General features: G+C 46.6%; 1 protein-coding gene across 2 annotated transcripts in view; it reads right to left on the bottom strand.

The window, feature by feature from the left end:
• The window catches only part of LOC147662038 (uncharacterized), a 213,735-nt gene that overhangs the window by 176,820 nt on the left and 18,972 nt on the right, over positions 1-17,943 (bottom strand). For both annotated transcript variants that reach the window (XM_086951158.1, XM_086951159.1), the window contains one exon: positions 10,276-10,386. In XM_086951158.1, coding sequence (XP_086807284.1) covers positions 10,276-10,386 — 111 coding nt within the window. The remainder of the gene's footprint in view (positions 1-10,275; positions 10,387-17,943) is intronic.

Consider the following 17,943-nt stretch of genomic DNA (forward strand, 5'->3'; position numbering starts at 1 on the left):
GGACCACTTAACCTATAAGGGATTCTGGGTTGTCACAAAGTGAAATCAGAAGGCTGAAACAGCCAGCTGGTTTCACACACTTCCTTAATGTTCTGCAAATCAGGAGCAAGCTACAACTTCATTTGAATTCTGCCAAAGTATGCCAATACAGCCAAACATTCTTTGAAAACCCAAAAGGAGGTTAGTGAGAAAAAGGATTAATACAACATGTAGTTAACTTTCTTTTTCTTCTTCTTTCTTTGTGTTACCACCTGGAAATTCTTGCTGATGACCAACAAAATCCACACCAGATATATATATATATATATATATATATATATATATATATATATATCCTCCTAGAAAACTCGAACCACTTCCTGATTTCCGCCACAACAGACAGCAGACAGGCGAGGAAAGAGACACAGACCTCCGAGGGATATATATATACTTCAGAAAAGAAATCCTACTTGGATTTATTTGGCACAAAAAACCTAAAACACAAACGCGTTTCAGCGGTACGCCTTCATCAGTGTGAGGCGACCACCATGACGCACCTCATTTAAATAAAAATGCAATCACGTGGGTGATGTCACGACCAGGCGCCATCTTGGTGTCAGACATGACGCTGTTCGCTACCAAGAGTCAATAAAGCATCAATTGACATTATTTAACACAGCATAATTCATCAATGTTCCTCCACAGTAAAATTAAATGTGTAATCACGTAATTTAGACAGTTAAATTCATCACTGCCACAGTACTTGGAAATCAATGTCAGTGTTAAACAGTTCGCCATATGACAAATCCGGTCTGTAGGGCTAAGTGTAGTGCATAGCTGCTGCGCCATAGTTTCAATAAAGCTATTGCACGATTCAAAATATCTGAAATCGACAATGTAGAAATGAAGCCCTGGATAGGCATTTCACAATGGATTCAAATAGCCCCTGTAGTGAGGAATCAGGCAGTAAATTATATTAAATACTTTATTGACAAGAATAAGATAAGGTACAACAGGTGAGAGCTAGGGGAAAGATGCATCAGGTCTTCAGGCAACTCACTAACGAACAAGTTACACCTTCAGTAACGCTTTTTCTGGTAGATACAGTATCTGCCTTTGGATTCCTCACCTTGTGAATATCCCCTTGCATCAGCAACATTTGGAAATTCTTTTTGTAGCTTTGCGCCAACGTGGACGAGAACGATGTCATAGAGGCACGGCATCGCACTCGACTCCGCTGACGTCACCGACACTACAATAGGCCCACGCCAGCGTGAGGACATTAGTTCCGCCCTTTTTTCCGTGCCTTCGAGGCACACGGACGGACCAATGACAGTAGAAATGTACACAGTATACACAGTACACAAATATCAAGGTAACACACACAGTGTGAAACAAATGCAATAAAACATTTGAAATAAGCAATTCCTTGACAATAAAGTAAATACATTACAGTAACTCTGGTATAGAAGAGTGGACAACGGGGAGGCGGTGGGTCAGTGAGGAATCCACAGGCAGATACTGTATCTACCAGAAAAAGCGTTACCAAAGGTAAGTAACTTGTTCTTCTGATAGATACATCTGCCAGTGGATTCCTCACCTTGTGAATAGAGTCCCAAAGCAGTCCCCACGCCCGGAGGAGGGTGTCCACTCTTCTACACCAAAAAATCCTGGAGGACAGAGCGCGCAAAGTGACCTTCCCTCCTCACCTCAGCATCCAAGCAGTAATGCTCCGCGAAAGTATGGAGGGAGGTCCAAGTCGCGGCCTTACAAATACCCTCTACAGGTACACCCCTCGACAAAGCAGAAGTTGACGAGGAGAGGATGATCCATCTTGAAAGAGTGCGCTTGTGCACCGCTCTTCCTTTCTTGCAGCCAGCAAAACCAACGAAGAACTGGTCATCCACTCGATAGTCTCTAGTTCTATCAAGATAAAAGCTCACCGCCCTCTTAGGGTCCAGACGGTGTAGTCTCTCCTCCTCCTTAGAAGGGTGAGGGGGAGGATAATATTATTATTATTATTATATTTAATTTTATAGAGCGCACAGCTACCCTGAGGTTTCCCGGCGCTAAACCAATAAGGAGAAAGTACAGTAGCAGAAACTAAAGATCAAAGAGCCGGGAAGGGTAATAGATTGTCCTAGATGGAAAGGAGTTACCACCTTAGGAAGAAAAGCAGCCCTGGTCCTAAGAACCATTTGTTCAGCATGAATGGTCAAGAATGGGGGCTTGGAACTAAGAGCTTGAAGCTCACTTACCCTCCTTGCCAAGGTGATCGCAACCAGGAAGACCGTCTTAAAAGACAAAAGCCTCATGGGACACTTGTGTAAGGGTTCGAAGGGAGAACCCATCAAGTAGGTTAAAACAAGATTTAAATCCCATTGAAGCACAATAAAAGGAGTAGGAGGGAAATTATTTGTGAGGCCCTTCAAAAACCTTAAAACCACAGGAGACTTGAAAAGAGACGGCTGATCCGGCAAACAGAGAAATGCCGACAATGCCGAAAGATAACCCTTGACTGTGGCAACAGCAAACCCCTGCTGTGCCAAAGAAAAAGAAAATTGTAAAATATCAGACAAACGAGCCTTCAAAGGGTCAACAGACTTCTCCCCACACTAAGAGACAAATTTAGACCATCTGTATGAATGAATGGATTCAGTGGAGTCACGCCTAGCCGAAAGAATGACATCCACCATATCGTGTGGGAGAGAAAAGGAATTCAGGTTGCCCCGTTCAATCTCCAGGCATGAAGGTGTAATGTCTGGAGGTGGGGGTGTAGAACCACCCCTCCATCTGGGAGAGGAGATCTGCCCTGAACGGGAGACGGAGCGGCGGAGGAGAGGTGGAGAACATCCGTGTACCACACCCTTCTTGGCCAATCCGGGGCGACCAGAATAACTTGGGCCCGGTCCTGGCGAATCTTCCTCAGAACCCGAGGAATCAAAGGTATGGGAGGAAACGCGTAAAGGAGTTGACTTCCCCAACTCAACTGAAACGCATCCCCCAAGGCTGCTTGCATCGGATACTGGAGACTGCAGAATGACGGGCAGTGAGCATTCTCGGGAGTGGCAAACAGGTCCACACGAGGAGTCCCCCATGTCCGAAAGATATGACGAACCACCTCCGGGTGAAGCCTCCACTCGTGTTTGGCCGAGAACTGCCGACTGAGACTGTCTGCACGCACGTTCAGAACTCCGGCCAGATGATTCGCCATCAGACAAATCTGATGGTCCTGAACCCAGGACCAGAGGCGCAGAGCCTCTCTGCAGAGACACTGCGACCCCACTCCTCCCTGCTTGTTGACATACCACATCGCGGTCGTATTGTCCATCAGGACTTGAACTGACCGACCGCGAAGGGCATGATGGAAGGTCTTGAGTGCCAAACGAATCGCCCATAACTCTAGAAGGTTGATGTGAAGCAACCTTTCCTCTGGAGACCAAAGACCTTTGACCTCCAGATCCCCCAGATGAGCACCCCACCCTAGAGTGGATGCATCCGTAATCACTGTGGCCACCGGGGGAGGCAGATGAAAAGGCTTTCCCTGAGACAGATTGCCTTCCACGCTCCACCAAGATAGATCCGATGCAGTTTCTCTGGAGATCCTCACAGACTCTCTGAGATCTCCGTTGTGTTGATACCACTGCCTGCGGAGGCACCACTGGAGCGCCCTCATGTGCCTGCGTGCATGGTTGACCAACAGAATGCAAGAAGCCATCAGACCGAGCAGGCGAAGGACCTTCAGGACTTGAACGACTGCCCCATTGTAAAATAAAGGAATCATTTCCTGTATGTCGCGAATCCTTTGAAGAGGAGGGAATGCACAACATACAGTTGTGTCCAGTACAGCACCTATGAACAGGTTGCGCTGGGAGGGCACCAGGTGAGACATGGGTACATTTATTGAAAAACCCAACCGGTACAACAACTGAGTTGTCTCCTGCAGATGCTGGAGCACTTTCTCTGACGACTCTGCCTTGATCAGCCAGTCGTCCAAATAGGGGAATACTAGAACCCCCGACCTTCTTAGATGTGCAGCCACCACCGCCATCACCTTGGTGAAGACTCGAGGCGCAGTAGTAATTCCAAAAGGAAGGACCGCAAACTGATAATGTTGCGATCCCACCGTAAAACGGAGATACTTCCTGTGTGACTTCAGGATTGGGATGTGAAAATACGCATCCTGAAAGTCGAGCGACACCATCCAGTCTTCTTCCAGCAGCGCCTGAAGAACCTGCGCAAGGATGAGCATCTTGAACTTCTCTTGTTTCAGATAAAGATTCAAGATCCTGAGATCCAGGATTGGACGAAGTCTGTCATCCTTCTTGGGAATCAGGAAATACCGGGAGTAGCATCCCTGACACCTTTCCTGCTCTGGAACCACCTCTATCGCACCCTTTCTTAATAGTGTCTTCACTTCCTCCTGCAGAAGTAAGAGGTGTTCCTCCGTGCAAAAACCTTGACAAGGAGGGTAATTGGGAGGGAATTCCCGAAAGGGAAGAGCATACCCATTTTCTATGAGATTGAGAACCCAAAGATCTGATGTAACCGATTCCCAATCCCGTAGAAAGTGGGTAAGCCGACCCCCCACCGGACCCGCATGATCCTGAATGGCGGATCTAGGGCTGCTTTTCTGAGGCTGGGGGCTTGGAGGAAGTGGAGGAGGAAGAGGCTTGTCGTCCTAGAGGGCGTGCTCTTTGTTTACCCCTGTACGACTTGTACAAGGGATTCTGCTGCTGCTGTTGCTGCTGCTGCTGCTGACCTTGCCGATAGGAGCGAAAGGAAGAGCGTCCAAATCCTCTGAACCTTCTGGTAGAAGAACCCCTGGTCTGAAGCCCTAAAGATTTGGCAGTAGCCCTACTGTCCTTAAATCTTTCTAAGGCTGTATCAGCTTTTTACCCAAAGAGTCCAACACCATCAAACGGCAGATCCAACAAAGCAGCTTGAACATCTGCCGAAAAATCTGAAGATTTCAGCCAAGCTGAACGTCTTGTGGCAACCGCAGTATCCATGATGCGTGCCACCGAATCCTCAGTGTCTAGCCACTTTCTATCACCTGGCGATCCGCTGCCTGTGCATCCGTCAACACCTCCTCAAAATCCTTCCTGCTGTCAACAGGGATCTTAGGTGCCAGAAGACGCAGTGCATCCATGAGAGCATGCACATATCTCCCCATAAGGCAAGTGGCATTGGTTGATTGTAATGCCATACTCGCGGAGGAAAAGGTCTTTTTTGCAATCTGATCTTGTTTCTTGGCATCCTTATCCCCAGGCACTTGAGGAAATGCATCCACAGTCTTTTTGGAACAGGCTGCCTGGATTACTAAATTTTCAGGTGAAGGATGAGAAGTCAGAAAAGCAGGGTCTGCAGGAGCGACCCTGTACCTTCTTGCCACACCCTTGGAAACTGCTGGTGCTGTAAGAGGCTTTTACCAAACTTCCATAATAGGCTCCGTTAAGACTTCATTAAATGGGAGCAACGGTTCCACCACAGAACTGGGTGAATGCAGAACCTCAGTCAGTAGATTGGACTTAAATTCTACTGTAGGTAGAGTCAAATTCAAAAGTTCCGCTGCCTTCCTCATTACCAAGTGATAAGGCTGAACTTCTTTTGAAGGGGCATCAGACACAGTAACTCCCACTCGGGAGAAAAATCCAGGCCACTAGCCTCCACCAGATCCTTTAAACAGTCTTCCTCAAGCTCACCTTCTTCCATTTCAGCTTGAGCCTCTGTATATCTCTGCTCCTCCATGAGGGGCTGAGCCTCCCTCCTGGACCTTTCCTTCACACGCCACGCCGTCGGATCCACTAACGACTCCGACGGAGCCGGAACCGGCGTCGGTATCGAATCCGATGGTACAGTGGGTTGGTCTCGAGGTCGACTCGGAGCAGTCGACGTTGGTATCGGCGTCGACGACCTCGGCAGAGCCGGGTATTGCCACTGTGGTGTCGGAGCCGGCATGAACGGCATAAATGGAGCCGGAGCATAGGAGTAAGGAACTCCTAAATTGAAGGCTAGTGGACCCATGGGACCCGAAGGTGCGCCAGAGGGGTACCAAGCCCTTGAAAAGACGCCATACATAGCGTTCAAAAACACTGATGGGTCTTGGCCTGGGGCCTGAAAAGGTGGCTGAAGACCCTCAGGCTGGCCTTGAGGTGGTTCCGAATTCGGTTCTTCCACAGGCGCAGAATCCACAACCCACAGGAACTTCTTTCTCATCCTCTCGGGCCGGGGACGGCGCCGGAGATGGAACCAGAGATGGAGCCGGCGACTGAACCTGCGACTCCGAAGGCGAAGCCTCACCTTCAGGACTCAAGTCCTCCTCCGGAGTAATCACCTTCGAACGTACCTTCTTGGGTGACTTCGACCTCGAGTCCAAATCCCTACCGGAGTGACGTCGGGACTCATGTCTTCTCTTCTTATGTTTCTTCTTTGACTTCGAAGCATGATCTGATGATGACTTCGAAGTCGACTCCACTCGAGACCTTGATCTCGATTTCGACCTCGCCCATCTCGAACGAGACCTCATAGACTTTCTTTCCTTGTCACCTTTCAGCTTTGCCACCAGTAGTTTGGCCTCTCTCTCACGCAGAGCCTTCGGGTTCATCTTCCGACATGAAGAACATCCATCGACATCATGGTCCGAACTTAGACACCAGATGCAATCTTCGTGAGGGTCCGTGATTGACATCATTTTCCCACATTCTCTGCAAGGCTTGAAACCGGTCTTCTTTGTCGACATCGTGAAGGACACAAAGAAACAGGAAAGTGAAGAAAATAGCAACAAAGTTACTAAAAGGCTACAGAGATTCCCCGAAACCGTTAGCATCGAGGACGCGGAAAAAAGGGAACTGATGTCATCATGCCGGCGTGGGCCTATTGTAGTGTCGGTGACGTCAGCGGAGTCGGGTGCAATGCCGTTGCATCTATGACGTCGTCCACGTCCACGTCGGCGCAAAGCTACAAAAAGAATTTCCGAATGTTGCTGACGCAAGGGGATATTCACAAGGTGAGGAATCCACTGGCAGATGTATCTATCAGAATGAACATCTATCTAGAATAGATGCTATACTAACATTCCAAGGTTCTAACACACGAGCACTTAAAGGGACACAGTAAAGCAACACTACAGCCCCACATTGTATGACCTCCTAGCGAAAGTTAAAATAGCCCTGGATGGGAAAATATCATACATAGGAAAATCTAACACGCCCACAAGAGTGGAACCTCACAGACATCGATATGAAAATTAGAAGTCAATGAATTTCTATTTATTCCCTTTTGTTCTGGAACTACCCTCTTACACGAGAGACACGAAAGACTTTCTGAGGTACATTGAAGGAAGTCCATGGGAACCAAACTTCCTAATGGTCACTCTTGACGTAGCTAGTCTATACACTAGCATTGCCCATGAGGATGGGATGGATGCTATTTGACAGATTCTTAAACAACGACCGTTGAGATTTGCTGAACACAGTGAGATGCTCAATAACTTTCTGCATTTTTGTCTGTTTAATAACATATTTATTTTCCAGGACCAAATCTATAGACAGAAACGGGGGACGGCCATGGGAGCCTGCTTCGTCCCCAGCTATGCAAACTTGTTCATCGGCTGGTGGGAGAAGCAGGCGGCATGGTCGGACTCCTGTGACCACTGGGTTGAGAAAACCATTATTTGGAGAGAGACGGTACATAGACAACCTTTTTCTTGTCTGGCGAGGCAGCAAAGAGTCAGTCACGGAATACACTGAACACCTGAATAGCAACAATTAGAACCTAAGGTTCAAAGGCTCTATAAGCGCTACTGAGGTCACCTACCTAGATGTTAGGGTTTTCGAATCTGATGGTAAGATGCAAACAGCATTGTTTAGGAAACCCAAGGCGTGAAATTCAGTGCTTCATGCACGGAGTAGTCACCCAATCAATTTGAAGAACAGTATCCTGTAAGGGGAACTGTTGCGTATAAAACGCAACAGTACTAGATCAGAGGATTTCCTGCAAGCTGGTGCTAAATGTCTTAACAGGTTTCGGGAACGAGGTTACCAAGAGAAGGTACAGAGGGAGGCATGGAAGAAAACAGAATCTAAAAATAGAACTGAACTGCTTACCGATGCCCCTAATTCGAGAATCACCAACGCCAACAATTTCAGACTAATTACTAATTGTTCTAATGCAGCAAAAAGTCTGAAGAGAATAATTCAGTCCGATTTGAGTATCCTGAAATCTAACCCAATCATTGGCCGAGACATTCCCTCCCATCCCTCCCTGACCTTTCGCAAAACCAGATCTCTTAAAGACCACCTGGTTCAAAGCCATCTGCCATCGATCCACAAAGGCATACAGGGACTCTCAGGCTTTTACCGATACAGCAAATGCAAGGCGTGCGCCGATAGCAAAAAAACGACATCTTACCTCATCCCTGGTAGAAATTACTCTATAAAAATCAAAAAATTCATGAACTGCCACACGTCTTTCGTGGTCTACTGCCTAAGTTGCCCATGTGGCCTTAGGTATGTGGGCAGCACGATCCATGCAGCCAAAATACACATACTAGAACACCTGAGGGCCATCCAAAACAATGACAGCAATTATCCCGTAGCACGCCATTTCCAGTCACACCACAACAGTAATCGAAAACTCATAAGGTATTTTTGCTTAGACCATGTGGCTCGAGATCCACGAGGCGGTGACAGGGAAAAACGCCTCAAGAGACTAGAGTCTCGTTATATCATAGATCTAGCCACAAAATCCCCCTTGGGACTGAACATGGGGGAAGAACTCAGGGTACACTTGTAAATATGTATAAAGCACTGCATTTCATTTTAAGTTTTAGTTTGGGAAGATGTACTTTCAGGCGAGTGATTCCAGTTTGTCTCCACATTATAATTTTCATATCGATGTCTGTGAGGTTCCACTCTTGTGGGTGTGTTTGATTTTCCTATGTACGATATTTTCCCATCCAGGGCTATATTAACTTTTCGCTAGGAGGTCTTGCAATGTGGGGCTATTTGAATCCATTGTGAGGTGCTATGAAATGCCCATCCAGGGCTTCATTTTTACATTGTCGATTTCAGATATTTTGAATCGTGCAATAGCTTTATTGAAACTATGGCGCAGCAGCTATGCACTACACTTCAGCCCTACAGACCGTATTTGTCCTATGGCGAACTGTTTAATCGACACTGACATTGATTTCCAAATACCGTGGCAGTGATGAATTTAACTGTCTACATTACGTGATTACACATTTAATTTTACTGTGGAGTAACATTGAGGTATTATGCTGTGTTAAATAATGTCAATTGAGGCTTTATTGACTCTTGGTAGCGAACAGCGTCATGCCTGACACCAAGATGGCACCTGGTCGTGGCATCACCCACGTGATTGTATGTTTATTTAAATGAGGTGTGTCATGGCGGTCACCTCACACTGATGAAGGCGAACCGCTGAAACGCGTTTGTGTTTATTGTTTTTTTGTGCCAAATAAATCCAAGTAGGATTTAACCCCCCGCGAGTGCTGGCTTTCTTTTCTGGAGCCTTTATGTTGACACGTCCCGGCCGGCGCGTAACCAGCACCCGCTACCGAGTGCACTGGCGCTGCGGCAGGAAACTGGAGCGCTGTTATATATATATATATATTTTTTTTTTTTTAAGAGTAGTTGTAATAAGTGCCACAGTAGCGCTTTAAGGGTTCTGAATGCTTGCATGCGGCTTCAAGTGCACAGTAGAATACAACAAAAGTCTCTAGATGCCATGTTTGAGGTAATCAACTTTAAAGGCCCAGGGGTTCTTTCAGAACATGCATCTGGACAAGCAACATCACATTCTCTATTGAAAGCAAAAACTGTTTCCACTTTGTGTTCAATTGGGGCTACAATGGCTCATAGGTTTTACATAGTGATTATAATCGTACTGAAGTCCTTTCAAGAAGGGCGGGGTAGGTTGACTGAGGGGCAGAGATTTATTTCAAAGGTTTAAAAACATTTAAATTTTAAAGTGTTGCCTGCACTCTATTATACAGCATTACTAACGTATATTAATTTAAGTCTGCATTGTGGAAAAAATATGAAACAGCAGAACCGTCAGCGCAAGTTATTGCCTCCTTAGATAATTCTCGAGAGCCCCATCTCTTGAATATGAATACATCCACACCTGATAAGCATCATCAAAGTGAATTAAAGTGTCTTCTATAAAGTGACTATAATGGAAAATCTTAAATTATGTAGGCCAGGGTGGAGAGAATGTGTAGAAGTTTTAGTATCTGACAGCAATGAGGAGTCTGCAGTTTACACCCACTTGAAGAATCATTAACATTGTGTCTGGTCCCTGGTTTCTCTTGGTCCATGGAGTACAGCTCGTCATCTTCTCTTGCGCTTAATGAAAATACCGAGGCAGCAATAAGAGGACCTGTCATTAAAAGTAAATAGACAAGAATTAGTCTTTTAATCCTTGTGAAATGGCCAACATTTCAGTATATTTCATATTTAGTTCTCAAACAACAGACGTGTGGTGATGATGAAAATGTGGGATGCAACACTAATGTTGAATACAGATACACCATGACAATCAACATGCCCTGATCTACAGATATTTAAACTTAATAAAGTATTCCCTTTCAATGCTAAGTGAAAATATCAACCACAGGGTAAGGTGCCTGTCCCTATCACACCAAGCAGAAACTGAGGTGGAAAACCAGGAATATTAATTAGAATAGACCTAGTTTGAGAGGGATGAAACCTCTGTGTTGTTAGCTTTATAGGGTTTGTTTTCTGGTGCCTCGCCAAAGAAGCACATACCCACTTGTACGAGATGACCTAACACACACACACACACACATTGGATTTGACATCCTATATACTGGCTCATGAATGCTGTCCTCCCAGATTCACAACTACATGTCACTATCCTGACCCAGTGTTGCGCCGCGGGCCACGGTTCAGCCCTCGGCGCTGCCCACTTCGTCACGGCAGGCCGCGGTGCAGCCTGTGATGCCCCCTGCGGCTCCTCCTTCTTCTCAAGCGTGTCGCGTTGCTACATGGCAGCTCGCTATTCCAGCATTGCGGTTACCCTCCACGACGATTATGTCTAGTCGGGCACACAGCAGCACCACGCGGTGGCCGGTTAATACTCATTAATATGCAGTAGGAACATCGCAGCTCCAGTTTTGGAGCTGCGGGTTCCAGTACTTCTATGGGGCATATTTTCGCTTCACCTTTTGTTTTGCACATTTCACTGCAGCTTCCAGTATATTCTCCTGGTGACATCTTGTTACTTCTTCTTCCCATGAGTCCTCAGTCCTGTTTCCAAGAGGGCCTTGGGAAGGTTCTTTGTTTCACCCTTCCCAAGATGGCAACCTTTCCTAAGCCTTACATTTCCTTTTCCCTATCCAACATGGCAACTGCTTATTTCCTATTACATACCTTCCTGACTATGGGTATGTAAGGGGCTGAATTCTTCATTTCTTTGTGTTGCAAAACTCCTTGCTCCTGCTGGTGTGTCCTTGCTCTTGTTGGTGACCTTTGTTCCTGCTTGGTGTATTTTTGATTTCAGTTGGCGTATTTTTGTTTCCAATTGGCGCTTCCTGTTCCAGTTTGGATTCCTTGAAGCCTTCTTCGCCTAATTGGAATTCTTGCCTTTTATTCTTCACTCTGTGCTTGTTTTTGCTCTTATTTGTGGGTTCTTTCCTCCCTTTCCGCTCTCTACAGAAGTGTTTCCCTACTGGGTTTTTTCCTCTTGGGACTCCTTTTGTAAGGCACAGTCTGCTCTGGCTTTTCATTGTCTGCAGCACCGTGGCTACCAGAAAGGGTCGTATACAAAAAGGGGTACGCAGTTCCTCTGTGATGAAGGCTGGAGAAGAGGGGAACACGGGTGCAGTGAGTCACTTAGGACCACTACGTGTATGCAAGAAAGGGGAATTCCCCTTGTCGGAACTAGGGCTCTCACACACCCAGCAAACTAGGGGTCATGCTTCATCATATGAGCCTGCCCCTCGTCAGGTCGGCGCTACAATACCTGATGGGCACTCAAACCGGGGCTCTTTATCGGGAATCTTTTGTTCCTGCCGGTAGGTGCAATGGGGGTGAGGGGTCTAGTATGTGTAGATGTGAAATGATGTGAGTCTAAAATAGGTCAGTTAGTCCTAGCAAAACCCTTTATTGAGAAGGTAAACTGCCTAGTATAAAAGAGCGAGAGGGGCACAGGATAGTAACAATGTGTCTAGTTGTGTATGCCCTGCTCCCAAGTGATCGACATGTTTTGTGCCGTAGGAGTCATATAGATCAGTGCACTTCCTCAGGATCAAGTGGAACGCTATCTACACTAAAGAGGTAGGTAAATTCTACATACCCAATTCACAGGTTGTTGACCTATACTGTAATTAATTATGCTTGCAACAGGTTGTTGACCTATACTGCAATTAATTATGCTTGCAACAGTGAGCCGGCGGTAAAAAGGACACTGATTGGGTCCGGCGTTTGAACGCTCCTTGCATTAGACCTACCCTATATTGAGGTGTACACTCTTCAATGACTGTACACATTCCTTCAGAACATAGAAATAATAGTTGCTGTACCACCTTACCCTTTTATTTTGAAAAGGTTCAGTGCTCCTCTGTGGGCCCAACCTTTTTCAATAGATACATCTCTAAATCAAGCACAATTAATTCCTTCATTCAAGCTAAGCATTGTATCTTCCATCTGGGCACCACTCTTCGTGATTTGCAAATCCCTTTCACAGCAGTCTTTCTGCTTCCTCTAAACACATGCCCCAAAACTCACTAGAAATTAATGCTAGTAAGATGCAGCTATTATGGCTGACAAACCTTCCAATTCCTGTTGTGAATTTTGGTGCCCTAGTTTTCTGATTATAGTTTTGGTCCAAGCTGCATTTTTCATAATCTTGTCTTTATCTTGGATCCGGATCTCTCCCTTAAGCCTTTAGTGAGCAAACATATCTTTGTACTTATTCTGGCTTAATATTTTAGGAAAAACGGTTTCATTTTTGTCTCTTGGTCATCACATAATGGTCTTTCAAGCAACCATGGCTTGTGTTTGGATTTTGGGACCATCTTGTATTTAGATCCTCCACATATGTCATCTCAACTTCAAGTAATCCAGAATTCAGCAGCTCATCTGTTGCTAGGCTTCACACCCTTGGATTCTGTCTCTTCTCATCTAGCTAGATATCACTGTCTGCCTCTGCTTCAAATGATTGTGTTCAAATGAATGTGCACGGGCCCAAACACAACATTGGTCCGCCCTTCTTACTGGACAGCCTATGTACGCACTTCACAAAGTATTCTCTGTGCTCCTCCTCATTCAATCTTATGGCATTCCAGAGAATTCGTATAGTTTGTTATTTGATCACTTCCAGTCTGGAAAGCTCTTAAAACCTGTTTTTTCATATTGAATGGTGATACATAATTTACCTTCTGCAGCTCTGTTTTTCTTGCTTTACATTCCTCTAGACCTCTGTTTCCCCTAACAACTTTATTTTAATGCTTTAGAAAATGTGCTCATACACTCATTTTTTTATTCGAGCACCTTGCTCTGATCTGAAGGATCTGATCCACATCACGTTTTGCAGCCAGCCGAACGTCGCGCAAGGAGCAGGGGAGCAGAGCAGAGCAGAACGAGCAGCGGGCTGCGTGCGGTTGGGCTGAGGGCTTAGAAAACAACGCCGCCACCGCAAGTGAAACCGCAGGGGAAACAGCAACCGCAGCCGGTGAGCAGCCGGGGAGCCGCAGAGGTGCGGAGCTGCAAACTGTAAACCGGTATCGGGACTTGTTGGCTGGGTCTCCCGCTTGGCTCCTTGGCTCCCTCCTCCCCACCCGCCCGCCTGCCGGCCCCCCCAATACTGACCTGAAGCTGAAGCGGTTTTGTGTGAACTTTCTGTGTGAACTTCTGCAATACTTCAATACTGCTCCGGCACCTGCCGGGCTTTGGATCTACCCACGCCGACAATCAACTGTGACAATTGTGGAAACTGCATTGATCACTTGGTGGACAGACCACAGAGCAGATCACAGAGCGAACGAACGGGCAGGCAGAGTGGAGAGTGGACTGAGAGCGGGCTGGGACCGGGAGCGGGTCGGTGCTGCCGCGTGAGCCTCGAGAGCCATAGCAATCTCGCCATCGAGCCAGCAGAGACAGAAAGTGGCCCGGGGGGGTCATGAGCCCAGGCACTTTATCCCAGCTCCTTCGCACCGGCACAAGCGGCGCTACAGCAGGTGAGCCTCTCCCCTCCCCGCCCCGCACTGCACTGCAGCCACGAGCGGTAAGCTGCAAGCGCCGAGCACCAAGCATCAAGCATCAAACCCTAAACTCCACAAAAAGGAAACACAGCCTCAGCCTCAGCCACCAGAGGGCTCCCCTGCCAGCTGCCGTGAGGGCGCCGCTAGTATAAAACAACAAACATAGCGAGAGCAGCAACACTCACAGCAGAGTAGCATTAATCCGCACACACGTCCAGCCCCTGCAGTGGCTGGGTTTTGGGAGCAGGAGAAATCAGGAGTAATTTGGATCTGACCCGGGATCCCCACTCTTGGTGGAACATAGAGATGAGAACAAGAAACTCGAACCTCTTACAACGCCAAGAGAAACCTCAACCTCATAAGACAGCAAAGCGCCTGAAGGAAAAAATGCTTTACTCCTCCAGCGGGGGGGCCTCAATGGGGTCTAGTCACAGAGAAGAACCAGCAGAGGAGGAGGTGGAGTTTAAAGAAGAGGTGGAGGTGATTCAAATTGGAGACACGACAATAGCACCATCCCGGGCAAATAAGTCCCATCAAGGACAGACTACACCTCCACACGGGCCAATGCCAGACAAGGGCTCACTTTCATGCAGCCACAGAAAAACATTGACCAATATCGTCAGCACAGAACGCCTACTTGTGCGAACCAGCAAGAGAACGCCTTATTTGTTTCGGATACAGCTGCTGAACCATTGGAAAACAACACTTCCTTGAGCCCAGCGATCCCGCTATCACCAGAAATAATTATAGCAACGGGTGGTCCTATAAATCAAATAAAAACAACACCAACAACGCCTATCAACAACGCTTGCCAAGCCAGCCCCCCCACCTTAGCGATTCAACAGACCCGGGACACCCGAAGGGCCACTTTAGGCGACGGCGAGATCGAAGACCAACATGCAACAGGGACGACCCACACCAAGGAGAGCAGCGCAATCAGTACTTCAGCACTTAGTGCACACGCAGAGCCATTTCAAACATCAGCAATTCAATACCCAAACTTAGGTAGCCCTGGACTCAATCACAATGGCATTAGACACGGCCACCAAGGACAGGGGGTGGACCACACAATGGAAAGGCAGTCAGACAAACTTGATCATCACCTTGTGTTAATCAACGACGTACTGTCTTCAATGGTAAATGCCGCCATAATGCACGCCGACAAGCTAGATGTCCAGATACGTCTCCTTCACACAGTCGCCGGACTGATATCCGGTATAGACTCCAAATTAGAAGATCTGAACTCCCTAATCCAACGCGTTCAGGCAAATAATAAAGTTACACCCAAACCGCAGGACTGTGGATGCAGCCCCGTGCTGCTGCTTTGCTTGGAAAAACTGCCCGGGATCATGAATACATTGATTGAAGACCTAAAGGTAGAAACCAGCAGGCAAAGGAGCAACGAAACTTTGAAGTTGATAAACAAGCCGTCTGTCCACCTTAACATCAACGAAATCCAGCAGGGCTCCACAAGGACGACGGCAGAGCAACCAAATAGGACACCACAAATAACTATAGATGAATGTAGCACCATTGTCAATGAACAAGCAAACTTAAACACTTTGCAGGAGTCAAGCCTTGACACTGGTCACTTATCTCGGAAAAATAAGAAAAAACTAAAAAAGCTAAACAAACAAAAAAAAAGCAATTACAATCAAAATGGTTCAATCAGGTTATGGCTATTACCGGAAACCCAAGAGTCATCCACACACAGTAGGAATAACTCTGAGTCAAACACCCCACAAAAGTCACCATCCCCCGACAGAAACGTCATCTGGCCAAATAACCTAGGTAAAACTAACCTTGAACCAATCCTTGGAGATAACATAAACGAAGGCACATGGCAACGGCCCAAATCCTGGGATGGAAGCGGCGCATCAAGCAGCGGGCACCCTAATCAACACGAGGAACAAACAATGCGGTAGGTAGCCTCGTCCCGCCAGATTCTAAGGCACTACATGCAGAGAGCCCCCTGACGATCACTACAAGGGACAAAGCCTTGCACAGCAAAGGTAAAACCTCAATAAAGGAAGCCAACCAGAGCATCGGCCGAAAGGACCCCCAAGACCTCACCAAGACTGTAGCACTTGGAGCAAGGGAAGTTTTACCCCCGACACTAAAATCGGACACCGGGAATCAGGCAAAGAATTATGCCAACGCGATGGCACTGAAAATCCCACAGGATTTAATGAGCCAAGATTCATCTGCAAATAGGGCACATAAGAACCAGATCCCCTACACACAGGATGACCTGAAACTATGCCTCCACCCAGAATATATCTCACAGGGTAAATGGGACATACTCAACCGTAGCAACCTATTAACACTCTTCGCGAACATCCCAGGCCTGGAAAATATAAAGTCTACAGATATTGAAATTGTCTCCTTTCTCACGCAAGGACCAGGTGATATTAACGAACCCACAGAACTGCTCTTTTCTAATCTAGACACGGTTCATACACTGAAAAGAAATAAGAACCTATTGGAAGACTGGGGCATAAAGATCATAAACCGACCGGCGACAAAATACCCCAAGCCGTTGTTGAAATACGTCCATTCGAAGCATCTAAACGACTCCTGGACACCTGGCACACAAAGGGAGACTCCGTTAGCTGAGCCACAACATCCACCTATAAAAACACTCTCTATACTTCATGGGAGCAACAGTGGAACAAACCCAAAACTGATAAACGATGGGTTAATCAAGGTCACTACAAACCTGGGCAAAGGCACCCGGAGCTGCTCAATACAAAACAACGTTATTGAAGATTGGTCCTGGGTGCCCAGGGGCTTAATTCACAACTCCTAACGTCCTCACCACTACAATCAGGGACAGACCAGTGCACCGACAGGCAGGCTTATCAAGTATAATACAAAAAATGGAGATAATTGGTAGACAGACCACGACGATTATGTCCTGGAATGTAGCTGGAATATCAAAACTATTACAACAGCCGGCATCACCTCCGTTCCATGCAGGTATTGACATACTCTGCATCCAAGAAACATGGGCCATCAAACCAGTTTCAATAAGGGGATTCGCGGATTACCACAAACCAGCTATTAAGGAGAACATCTTTGGCAGACCGTCAGGAGGCATTTCAATATATACCAGACTTTCACGGAAGATACAATTTAGGGAAATAAAAACAACATCAAATTTGTACATGCCCGGCATTTTGAAAGGTCTCTCATCAAACAAAGGCCCATTGACCATACTGTTAATCAATGTTTACTACAATCCAAATGGACCAGGAGCAAAGGATAAGCTCTCCGAGTTATTAGTAAACATTGAAAATCTCCTCTTAAAGTTTGCTCACATGGACTCAATAATCCTCGGAGACTTTAATACCCATAACATTGGGGTAAAGTCTGCTGAAAGCAATATTTCTTCCGCGACGGAAGCATTTAACGCCCTTTTGCTAGCCTACCAGTTGTCAACAGCCCACTCCGTACTCCTAAAAAACTCCCCAGAAACGCTCTGCCCGCCAACATACAACAATCATACCACAATTGATTACATCCTGCTAAGCAGCAGGCTACAGAGGCTAATGACAGGGTACGAAGTTGTACAGCAGAAGGAAAGCGACCATGCGTCTCTAATAACAACTTTAAATTCTACAGCAGTCAACCATTCTACGCTAAAACAAATTGGATCAACAAACTGTATTGAACAGTATATTTTGGTGAGAAGGATCAAATGGGGCACGGCT

This window comes from Lissotriton vulgaris, unplaced genomic scaffold (genome assembly GCF_964263255.1).
Source record: "Lissotriton vulgaris unplaced genomic scaffold, aLisVul1.2 SCAFFOLD_241, whole genome shotgun sequence".
Classification (NCBI taxonomy): domain Eukaryota; kingdom Metazoa; phylum Chordata; class Amphibia; order Caudata; family Salamandridae; genus Lissotriton; species Lissotriton vulgaris.